The sequence below is a fragment of the Sardina pilchardus genome, chromosome 1 (genome assembly GCF_963854185.1).
Source record: "Sardina pilchardus chromosome 1, fSarPil1.1, whole genome shotgun sequence".
In the NCBI taxonomy this organism is placed as follows: domain Eukaryota; kingdom Metazoa; phylum Chordata; class Actinopteri; order Clupeiformes; family Clupeidae; genus Sardina; species Sardina pilchardus.
This window is the reverse complement of record NC_084994.1, coordinates 3,396,153-3,408,652: the sequence shown is the minus strand read 5'-3', so window position 1 is coordinate 3,408,652 and position 12,500 is coordinate 3,396,153. Positions and strand designations below refer to the sequence as shown.

Here is a 12,500-nt window from a genome sequence, read left to right as displayed (position 1 = left end):
CCTGTTACTGTGACTGCAGAGGGACTAGTTCTCACAAACAACAAATATAATATATCATGTATCAATCAATAATCAGCCAATCTAATCAAGTGTGTATCAGGTGTATTGTGTTTGTGTGTGTGTGTGTGTGTGTGTGTGTGTGTGTGTGTTTGATTTGGCATGGGAGGACCTGTGAAAGATCTCTTGATGGTGTTGATGTATCGGGGCACCTTGTATCCCATTTATCCATCTCTGTAATATTTGATCTTTCTCATGTTGTTATGCAGACTTGCTGAATGCAAAATCTCAGAGAAGTCTTGTGGAATTATGGCTGCTGTTCTACAGTCACCAAACTCCCTGATAGAGCTGGACCTGAGTCACAATGACCTGGGAGATTCTGGAGTCCATCTTCTCTCTAAGGGACTGTCTAGTCCCCACTGCAAACTGCAGACCTTAAGGTTGGTGTTATTCAGACATGTCTTTGCAAAGGATTATTATTATGACTAGCATAGCACATTATGGTTTGGTTGGTGTTTCATATGTGTCTTAAGACCTGTACACACCCAGTCCCATTTTTAGGATGAAATATTCACACAAAATTAAGCATAGTAAGATTGTGGTTGATAGTGTGCCATAAAGTGACACTTACGTTAATAAATTGCTTATATGTATACAATTCTGTCCTCTCGTAACATTACAATCCTTTCAGGTGTGTGTGTGTGTGTGTGTGTGTGTGTGTGTGTGTGTGTGTGTGTGTGTGTGTGATTTGGCATGGGAATGACCTGCAACAGATCACTTGATGGTGTTGATTTATCGGGGCACCTTGTATCCCATGTATCCATCTCTGTAATATTTTATCCTTTCTCATGTTGTTATGCAGACTTGCTGGATGCAAACTCTCAGAGAAGTCTCGTGGAATTATGGCTGCTATTCTACAGTCACCAAACTCCCTGATAGAGCTGGACCTGAGTCACAATGATCTGGGAGATTCTGGAGTCCATCTTCTCTCTAAGGGACTGTCTAGTCCCCACTGCAAACTGCAGACCTTAAGGTTGGTGTTAGTCAGACATGTCTTTGTAAATTATTATTATTATGACTAGCATAGCACATTATGGTTTGGTTGGTGTTTTATATGTGTCTTAAGATCTGTACACAGTAAGTCCAATTTTTCAGATGAAATGTTCACAGGAAAGTAAGCATAGTAGGATTGTGGTTGATGATGTGCCATGAAATGATACTTATGTTAATAAATTGCTTATGTGTATACAACTCTGTCCTCTCATAACATTACAAACCGTTCAGGTGTGTGTGTGTGTGTGTGTGTGTGTGTGTGTGTGTGTGTGTGTGTGTGTGTGTGTGTGTGTGTGTGTGTGTGTGAGAGATTTGGCATGGGAATGACCTGTGAAAGATCACTTGATGGTGTTGATTTTTCCTAGGGCACCTTGTATTCCATTTATCCATCTCTGTAATATTTTATCTTTCTCATGTTGTTATGCAGACTTGCTGAATGCAAACTCTCAGAGAAGTCCTGTGGAATTGTGGCTACTGTTCTACAGTCACCAAACTCCCTGATACAGCTGGACCTGAGTCACAGTGACCTGGGAGATTCTGGAGTCCATCTTCTCTCTAAGGGACTGTCTAGTCCCCACTGCAAACTGCAGACCTTAAGGTTGGTGTTAGTCAGACATGTCTTTGTAAAGGATAATTATTATGACTAGCATAGCACATTATGGTTTGATTGGTGTTTTACATGTGTCTTAAGACCTGTACACACCAAGTTCAATTTTTCAGATGAAATATTCTCTCAAAATTGAGCATAGTAGGATTGTGGTTGATAGTGTGCCATAAAGTGACACTTATGTTATTAAATTGCTTATATGTACACCATTCTGTCCTCTCATAACATTGCCAACCTTTCAGGTGTGTGTGTGTGTGTGTGTGTGTGTGTGTGTGTGTGTGTGTAGGGCTGGGCGATAATTCGATCTCGAATCGGGATCGCGATAAATAATTTAACGATTTCGATAATATGCTTGGGACATATAATTCGATCCAAATTTTTAATATTCAACATTCGGAAAGCTGCACCGAGAGACAGTGTTTCAGACGGACCCTTTTCAAAGCTGCGCTTCTTTGAGAGGTGTGGTGAAAGTAAACAGTAGAGTTGCAGAAACACCTGGATGTTTTCCCCTTTCAGTATGACGTTTAAGGCTTAATCTTTACTTTGATAACGGATTTATGGTTTTCTTAGTTAAAGAAAAACGTTATGGGACTTACTGCATTGAAAGTTATTTTCCGGTAGCCTACAGAAAAGATTGTTCTGCTGAACAGCTGTAACTAGCTGGCTAGTACGATGTTAGTTAAAAACCCACCGAACACAGTAAAGCTTAATGATCTTATCATTCATCTTACCCTAATAATATCCGCTGAAATTATCCAGGTAGCAAGTGAAGCAATTATTAGCTGGCAGTGACATGATCCTGACTGTCATCAGTGCACTAACGTTTTGCCTAGCGAACCGAACCGAAGCTGTGTAGGCTAACAAGACATCCACGTGAATTCTGTTAACGTTCGCCCACTACTAACACTATATGTAAACCACACAATAACAATACAGCATGTTTTTGATAGCCTATTTTGACAGAGTAAGCATTAGCGGAGAATTTCATATTCAGTTGTTAAAAGTAGTCAAGCCCATGCAAATAGTCTCTTAACTAGTACAGGGTCATTCCACCTCAATTCAACGGATTTTAGAGAAAATTTCTGCTTGACCACCTCAGATTTGCTTCAAACTTTTACCATCTAAAGAGTAACCATTTAAACTAACTTAGCCAAAATATTAGATCGGTATACCTAATACATCCAGAGAAAAACATTTTTGAACATGGTACCCCCCTTCTGATTTTTGGCACATTGGCGCCCTCATCTAAATCTGCATCAAAGTTCAGATGTCATTATCTCAAAAAGTGTTCAAGCTAAAGACTTCAAATTTTCTGTGAATAATGATTGCTACCTGTAGATTCCACATATTCATTCGTAAGTCATATGTGTTGACACTGACTGTGTTTCAATCTTGTGAAATCAGAAGAAAAATTGCAGATTTCTTTCACACCCCCACATTGGGTGCCCCATTACACAATTTGGAAACAAAATGTTTGGCAAATGGTTATGTCTCTCTACAGAAGTGTTTAAGCTGTCTTTGAAAAAGCAATGAAGAGGTGTCTATATTGCTTTTTTGTTGGAAGTATTGTAACACAAAACTGAAAAACAATCAATTTGGATAATATTGTATCTCCCCATTACAGAGGTATGACAAGCTATACCAATGAATTGAACACATCTCCAGAAAGAGTACGGAATGGGCTTTCAGACTGTGAAATTTCAAGATGGTATTATGGCTATGGTTATTGAAATGTTATTTTTGAAATATTGGTCTACTATAACGACACATTGCTGATATCCATGAACAGTGACATCTAGTGGCATTAAATAGTGTCAGCAGCAATTTATTTCGGAAATACAGGAAATATTTTATTAGTTCATCACTCAGCAAGTAAATGAAAATATAAATGTTTAACAGTATGAGACATAAACATCTGATACTTAGGAATAAGACAAGGATTATGAGATCATTAAATAATGGCACAAAAAAGCAACGCTAATTGTTGTAATAGACCAATATTTAAAATAATGTTTTTTAATAACTGCAGCCATAATACCATCTTGAAATTTCACAGTCTGAAAGCCCATTTCATACTCTTTCTGGAGATGTGTTCAATTCATTGGTATAGCGTGTCATACCTCTGTAATGGGGAGATACAATATCATCCAAATTGATTATTTTTCAGTTTTGTGTTACAATACTTCCAACAAAAAGCGATATAGACACCTCTTAATTACTTTTTCAAAGACAGCTTAAACACCTCTGTAGAGAGACATAACCATTTGTCAAACATTTTGTTTACAAATTGTGTAATGGAGCACCCAATGTGGGGGTTGAAAAAAAATCTGCCATTTTTCTTCTGATTTCACAAGATTGAAACACAGTCAGTATCAATACATACGGCCTACGAATGAATATGTGGAATCTATAGGTAGCAATCATTATTCACAGAAAATTTGAAGTCTTTAGCTTGAACACTTTTTGAGATAATGACATCTGAACTTTGCTGCAGATCTAGATGAGGGCGCCAATGTGCCAAAAATCAGAAGGGGGGTACCATGTTCAAAAATGTTTTTCTCTGGATGTATTAAGTATACCGATCTAATATTTTGGCTAAGCCAGTTTAAATGGTTACTCTTCAGGTGGTAAAATTTTGAAGGAAATCTGAGATGGTCAAGCAGAAGGCATTTGTTGAATTGAGGTGGAATGACCCTACAGTAAGTCACACTTTATATTTCCTTTTTAGATTTACTTGAAAACTGTAATGTACGGCTACCTGAGCTTGAACTTGAACCAAAGTATAATTATTGCAAGTTGGTAGGCTATTGCAAGTATTGGTTTATAAAATATGTTTGTGAAATTTGCACAGTAAAAGATCTGTATTTTGACTGCAATTGTCTATGCATTCTGATTCCTCACTTCATTAGAATCATGAGTGCCTCTTCTTTGTAAACAGCATCATTTTTGGGGCCATGTAAACCTTTATTACTACTAGTGTGGAATTATTCTACAATATTCACTCATCATTACAGTAATAGACCATTCTAAGTCTCTACTGCAGTAATTCCTCGCTCATCCAGTAAAAAATGCTGAGAACACCTGATTATGCATGGAAAAGTAATATACTGTAAAACCGTTTTGAAAAATACAGTGATAAACATTTTTGGTCATACTACTCAGCACTAATCTCTTGTTTCTTCAAGCTTCAGGATGTCCCTCACATTAGCAGCATCTGCAAAACTGTATCGTGATAAGAATCGAGAATCGATCAATATGGAAAAACATATCGTGATATTTTTTTTTCCATATCGCCCAGCCCTATGTGTGTGTGTGTGTGTGTGTGTGTGTGTGTGTGTGTGTGTGTGTGTGTGAGTGATTTGGCATGGGAATGACCTGCAGAAGATCACTGAAGGTGTTGATTTATCAAGGCACCTTGTATCCCATTTATCCATCTCTGTAATATTTTATCCTTTCTCATGTTGTTATGCAGACTTGCTGGATGCAAACTATCAGAGAAGTCCTGTGGAATTGTGGCTGCTGTTCTACAGTCACCAAACTCCCTGATAGAGCTGGACCTGAGTCACAATGACCTGGGAGATTCTGGAGTCCATCTTCTCTCTAAGGGACTGTCTAGTCCCCACTGCAAACTGCAGACCTTAAGGTTGGTGTTAGTCAGACATGTCTTTGTAAAGGATAATTATTATGACTAGCATAGCACATTATGGTTTGGTTGGTGTTCTATATGTGTCTTAAGACCTGTACACACCAGGTCCAGTTTTTCAGATGAAATGTTCTCTTAAAATTGAGCATAGTAGGATTGTGGTTGACAGTGTGCCATAAAGTGACACTTATGTTATTAAATTGCTTATATGTACACAATGCTGTCCTCTCATACCATTACCAACCTTTCAGGTGTGTGTGTGTGTGTGTGTGTGTGTGTGTGTGTGTGTGTGTGTGTGTGTGTGTGTGTGATTTGGCATGGGAATGACCTGCAAAAGATCACCTGATGGTGTTGATTTATTGGGGCACCTTGTATCCCATTTATCCATCTCTGTAATATTTTATCCTTTCTCATGTTGTTATGCAGACTTGCTAAGTGCAAACTCTCAGAGAAGTCCTGTGGAATTGTGGCTGCTGTTCTACAGTCACCAAACTCCCTGATAGAGCTGGACCTGAGTCACAATGACCTGGGAGATTCTGGAGTCCAGCTTCTCTCTAAGGGACTGTCTAGTCCCCACTGCAAACTGCAGACCATAAGGTTGGTGTTAGTCAGACATGTCTTTGTAAGGGATTATTATTATGACTAGCGTGGCACATTATGGTTTGGTTGGTGTTATATATGTGTCTTAAGACCTGTACACACCAAGTCCAATTTTTCAGATGAAATGTTCACAGGAAAGTAAGCATAGTAGGATTGTGGTTGATGATGTGCCATGAAATGATACTTATGTTAATAAATTGCTTATGTGTATACAACTCTGTCCTCTCATAACATTACAAACCGTTCAGGTGTGTGTGTGTGTGTGTGTGTGTGTTTTTTTGTGTGTGTGTGTGTGTGTGAGAGAGAGATTTGGCATGGGAATGACCTGTGAAAGATCACTTGATGGTGTTGATTTTTCCTAGGGCACCTTGTATCCCATTTATCCATCTCTGTAATATTTTATCCTTTCTCATGTTGTTATGCAGACTTGCTAGATGCAAACTCTCAGAGAAGTCCTGTGGAATTGTGGCTGCTGTTCTACAGTCACCAAACTCCCTGATAGAGCTGGACCTGAGTCACAATGACCTGGGAGATTCTGGAGTTCATCTTCTCTCTAAGGGACTGTCTAGTCCCCACTGCAAACTGCAGACCTTAAGGTTGGTGTTAGTCAGACATGTCTTTGTAAAGGATAATTGTTATGACTAGCATAGCACATTATGGTTTGATTGGTGTTTTACATGTGTCTTAAGACCTGTACACACCAAGTCCAATTTTTCAGATGAAATATTCTCTCAAAATTGAGCATAGTAGGATTTTGGTTGATAGTGTGCCATAAAGTGACACTTATGTTATTAAATTGCTTATATGTACACAATTCTGTCCTCTCATAACATTACCAACCTTTCAGGTGTGTGTGTGTGTGTGTGTGTGTGTGTGTGTGTGTGTGTGTGTGTGTGTGTGTGTGTGTGTGTGTGTGTGTGTGATTTGGCATGGGAATGACCTGCAGAAGATCACTTGAAGGTGTTGATTTATTGGGGCACCTTGTATCCCATTTATCCATCTCTGTAATATTTGATCCTTTCTCATGTTGTTATGCAGACTTGCTGGATGCAAACTCTCAGAGAAGTCCTGTGGAATTGTGGCTGCTGTTCTACAGTCACCAAACTCCCTGATAGAGCTGGACCTGAGTCACAATGACCTGGGAGATTCTGGAGTCCAGCTTCTCTCTAAGGGACTGTCTAGTCCCCAATGCAAACTGCAGACCTTAAGGTTGGTGTTAGTCAGTCATGTCTTTGTAAAGGATAATTATCATGACTAGCGTAGCACAATATGGTTTGGTTGGTGTTTTGTGTGTGTCTTAAGGCCTGTACACAGTAATAGTCCGTGAGCCAGAGGGGTTGATTGTTACCGAAAAAGTGGCAAAGGCTACCATACCTTTTCTGAAAGCCTGGAATCTCAGCTTTTCAATTATGTATGATGGCCATCTGACAAAAGTAGCTGTTTTGAGTTATGATGCATAATGTAAACTAAGGTTGAAGAAATTTTGCGTATAAATCAAGCAGAACACTGAAATATTTTATTTTGTTATGTTTGGTGTCATTTTAAAGGGGAGTCTCTGAGCTTTCATTTAAATCCTTTTGTGAACATTTTGGATAAGTACAGCCAACCCTGGAGCTCTTCAAACCTTTAATCACACACATTTTCCTGCCATTTTTTGTCTTTTAATCCTGTGGCACCTGGGAGCATCAGAGAAACGAAATCCAAACCTGGTTGGTGTTTTATACCGGTATGTGTCTTAAGACCTGCCCACACCGAGTCAAATTTTTCGGATGAAATATTATAATAAGAGGGGGGGGGGGGGGGGGGTGTTAGGGGTCAAAGGACTTTGTGAAGAGAAATGTTTTAAGGTGCTTTTTGAACATGGACAGGGACGGGGCAGAGCGGACTGTGTAGGATTGTGGTTCATAGTGTGCCACTAAGGCTGCGTTTAGACTGCAGATCGGATATGCTCAATTCCGATTTTGTGCTCATATCCGATTTTTTTGATTGCATGTTTACATCTACTTTCGCCAGTGACCCAAATCCGATCATGTGTGTTTACATTTGCAGACACTTGAAATGGCCCGCATGCGCATGGGCTAAACGTTTCTTGTAGGGGAGAACCAGCACAATCGTATTTTTTTTTTTTTCAGTTCAAACTAGCTTTACATAAAGACGATAGACTTGAGAGCAGTGAAACTTGACCAGAACAGAGTCATACATCTCTACTCCATGAAAGTTGAAACAAAATGTAACAAATATGTTGCAGTTTGTTAATAACTTAACCTAACAGTGACATGTAGGCTACCTTTGTTCCAACCTACAGTACGCAGCCATAAAAAAGTGCGGTACGCTACAGTTGTAACAGTATAGCGTCATGTAACAGTGCTAAAAAATCGTGAATCCTATAACATATTTTAACACAAAACACTGCTGGCTTAAACAAAGAACATCTGTTTTCATATATAATCAACAAAAAAAGGTCCAAATGTATGACTGTTAAGCTAGTTGTATGAGTGATTAGCCATTGCAAACCATACGGTATTATGCTAGATCACAATAACCTTTAAATAGGCTTATTTTGGTCATATCGACTTGATAAAACCTGTTTATATAGTTGATGAACTGCTTATTTCTTACATGTCTGAAGCAATTGGTCCAACACTGATATTTGAAGTTGCTGTGTTAACTTTCATTGGGTGTGATCGCGGCACATAAAAATAATCCATAACTCGCAATCATAATTGCTTGCACATGCGCGATAAAATCAGTTAATTTTGCCAGAGACGGGGTGTTACAACTAACTCTTTTACTGTCTATGCAACTAACCGAGACGGGCAAAGATGGTCTACGGAAACGTAATAGCTCCGCCAGCGCGCCCACTTGGAATTGTAACATAACGTCACCAGGCGCAAAATTGTCACAGATTAATGACGTGTGGGACGCATTGCACTGGAATATCCGATTTGTCTGTTTAGACTGTAGACACATGCACACAAATCCGATCCATATCTGATTTAAAACCACATACGAAAGGGGCCTGTATCCGATCTGAGGAGATCGGAATTCATGTGTTTTTTTTCTGTTTACACTATCGTGGCACAAATCGGATACGTGCCACATGAGAGCAAAAAATCGGATTTGGGTCACTTCAAACTGGCAGTCTAAACGCAGCCTAAGTGACACTTATGTTATTGAGCACAGTAGGATTGTGGTTGATAGTGTGCCAAAAAGTGACACTTATGTTATTGAGCACAGTAGAATTGTGGTTGATAGTGTGTCACTAAGTGACACTTATTAGAGATGCACCTACTGGTCAGCTGGTGACTGGAATCTGCCGATTTCCACATGATCACCCATGACCAGCAACTGGCCGATCAGTCTGAGACATGCCGATTTCATGCCGGTCAAATACTTGTAACAACATCACACAGCTGAGTTTGCAAAGTTTGAAGAAGCTAGCAAAGGCCAAAACTCAGGGCTGGATGTACAAAGCGAGCACTAATACTGAGTTTTTCTATGCAGCGAACGGTGTGCTTTGCCATATTGTGTAGAATTTAATTTCACTTCATTAGACAGTGCTCATAAACAGTGCTCATCACCGCCCGTCCCTGCTGCTAATTGATTGATTGATTGTTTGATTGATTGATTACTTAATTGATTTATTGATTTATTCTTACATTCACGCAAGAGAGGATTCATGAAATTGCATTCATGCATTCAGTACCTTAACCCGTACGGTATGATCTCCACACAGAACACAACATTTGATTGGCAGACAACTGCTTTTGAATAAAGAAATGCAATTTCCTATTGTATTGTTAGAACACATACTGTACATTAACAAGTAGACTACAGTATGTGATCTGTTACTGTTACTGCAGAAGTTCTCACTACAGGTAACAAATGAATCATGAATCAATCAGTAATCAGCCAATCTAAATGCAGTATCAACTACACTGTTTACACTGATATCATTTTATGTGCATTTCACTAAATGTAGTCAATTTGATTCAAAGTATCCGTGCGTAATATGTAGAGTTCTTCTGTCATAATCCTGTCAAATGTTGTTGCAGATTTGCTGACTGTAAACTCACTGATAAATCCTGTGAGATTGTTACTTCAGTTCTACAATCACCAAACTCACTGCTACAGCTGGACTTGAATCACAATGATCTGGGGGATTCTGGAGTTCAGCTTCTCTCTAAAGGACTGTCCAGTTCTAACTGCAAATTACACACATTAAGGTGGGTATACATTTTATTATCATCTTAGGGAGAAGAACCATGACAATATACAGTAACATCAACTGGTCAGCACTGAACATGTTTAGCGTATTGCTTATATAATTGCATTTGTGTAGTCAAACTTTTAAACCGATTTGTGAGTTTAACGATTAGTTTGTGGATTAAGCAATATGGCACCAGTGAGAGTGGTGTGGGTAGCAGATATCACCATGGCTGTGATTTGCAATATGGCAGCAGTGAGAGTGGCGTGGGTAGCAGATATCACCATGGCTGTGATTTGCAATATGGCAGCAGTGAGAGTGGTGTGGGTAGCAGATATCACCATGGCTGTGATTTGCAGTTAGGCGTGAGGCTAGAGGCCAAGCACAGTGGGGGCTGAACATTTATTTAGAGCATTGGAGCAGTTCTGTACGTTATTGATGTTTTACTAATGTCTTATTAATGTGTTTTCACACACACAGACAGACACACACACACACACACACACACACACACACACACACACACACACACATAACATTCTACAGTAGATTAACTATAAATTAATACATATAAGAGGACCATGGGCCTCCTCAGGGTATCTCTTATCAACAACAAAAGGCTATGGGAGTGTTTTCATGAGACCATTTTCTCCTAGACCACTGAACAATATTATCTCTCTCTCTCTCTCTCTCTCTCTCTCTCTCTCTCTCTCTCTCTCTCTCTCTTCTCAGACTCTCTGATTGTCTCATCACAGAGAAGGATTGTGGTTTTCTGGCTTCAGCTCTGACTTCAAACCCCTCCCATCTAAAAGAGCTGGATCTGAGCTACAATCATCATGGAGAATCAGGACTGAAGCTGTTATCTGCTAGACTGGAGGATCCTGCCTGTAAACTGGAGATACTTAAGTATGTTCAGAAAGAAACCCCGGTGTTGCACATTTAGAAAGTGACTTCATTGTGGAGACCATATTAATTTCTTCAAACCGAGTGCAGTGGCCTATTTTCAAATGTGTGTTGTAATAGCTGCTTTACACTGAAGTGTGTTTGGTGTCTCTTTGATGGAACACCCAGTAGTGCAAATAGTTGGATGTGTGTTTGCAAACATAGCCGAATGTTAAGGAACCCTTGCAAATAGTTTTCTGTTTGTTTGTAACTGTTCAGAGAAAGCATATTTGACACAAACCTTCACTGTTTGCTGAATTTGAACACCTCTCAGATTCCAGGCTGTGAGATGAACAGAAAAACAGAAAGACAGGGAGGTGAGCAGAGGAACAGAGAGAACAGAGAGCTGAAAAATCTATTTTCTGATAGTCTGACCAGGGGGGACAAGTGGATGCCTTTGTATGCAATAAAGACAGCTGGAAAAAGAGTTACTTCATTACTTTATATCAAGGGAATCATATAGCGGACCATGTTCTGTGAAATAATACATCACCTTCAGTAGTCGAGTTGAGGGGGGATGAGGGGGGATGGCATCCCCCTTTGGAATTGATTTGGTCAAAATCATCCCCCCTCTGAAAACGGCCATCCCCCTCCCCATTCCCTGTAATTTTTTCAATGAATGTGGAAATATCACCACTATTTAATTTTCAGTATAAATAGTTTTTGCGCACATCGAGGCTAAAATAGCCTAGGCTACTGTGGACGAGGGGCATGTTTCTTCTATTGTCACGGCAATCAGCGACATGCATGCAGCCTTCTTTTACTGTCTATGTGCACAGCAGGTGATTTCATTCAGCAGCATCATGGCCAAGCGACAAGCAAAGTTGGATCTAAGGGACGTCGGCTTTGTATTAAGAGGACAATAGTAGATGAATTAGAAAGAGTTAAACGCCCAGTCTCCCTTGTTTGCTAAGTGAAGGTAGGCTACCTATAGCCCGCTAGCGAGAGCTAGGTGTTCACTCCAGCTGTTTCTGAACAAACCTGCCATAATGACATTGGAAAGGATAGGCTACCGTAGCGGCTCATGGCGAGCTAACGCAATGTTGTCCAACTTTAGGTCATCTTGTTGAGAGTGTTCCTTTGAATGCATGTACTATTAAAAGGGGAATGTACTCCTCACTCACGAAAGAATAGTTTTGCGGTTCTGCAAATAGACAATGTCACGAGGTGGCTGAAGAGACAAACGTCTGAACATCTGTTCATCTTTAGAATTATTTTTCCGCTGTGCAGGTAGCCTGGGCAAGACGCTGAGGACGGCTGTTTGCCGAAACGCGTCCTGTCTTGTACATGCATTCAAGATAAATAGAAGGAGAATATATTCGAGAGTTCGTTTATCTTTCTATAAACAGGTAGCCTAGGCAAAAATAATATGCTTTTGTTTTGCATTTTAAGGGAGAATGTAAGACTGAGACTGAGCTACAAAAAATCCCTCTAACATTGTTGTGTCGCAA

At 39.7% G+C, this 12,500-nt stretch overlaps 1 protein-coding gene across 1 annotated transcript in view; it reads left to right on the top strand.

Annotated features, from left to right (window-relative positions):
• Window positions 1–12,500, top strand: part of LOC134081093 (NACHT, LRR and PYD domains-containing protein 3-like) — a 26,706-nt gene that overhangs the window by 9,525 nt on the left and 4,681 nt on the right. The window contains exons 8-9 of the mRNA XM_062537548.1: window positions 6,939–7,109; window positions 10,840–11,013. Of these exons, the coding sequence (XP_062393532.1) occupies window positions 6,939–7,109; window positions 10,840–11,013 (345 nt within the window). The remainder of the gene's footprint in view (window positions 1–6,938; window positions 7,110–10,839; window positions 11,014–12,500) is intronic.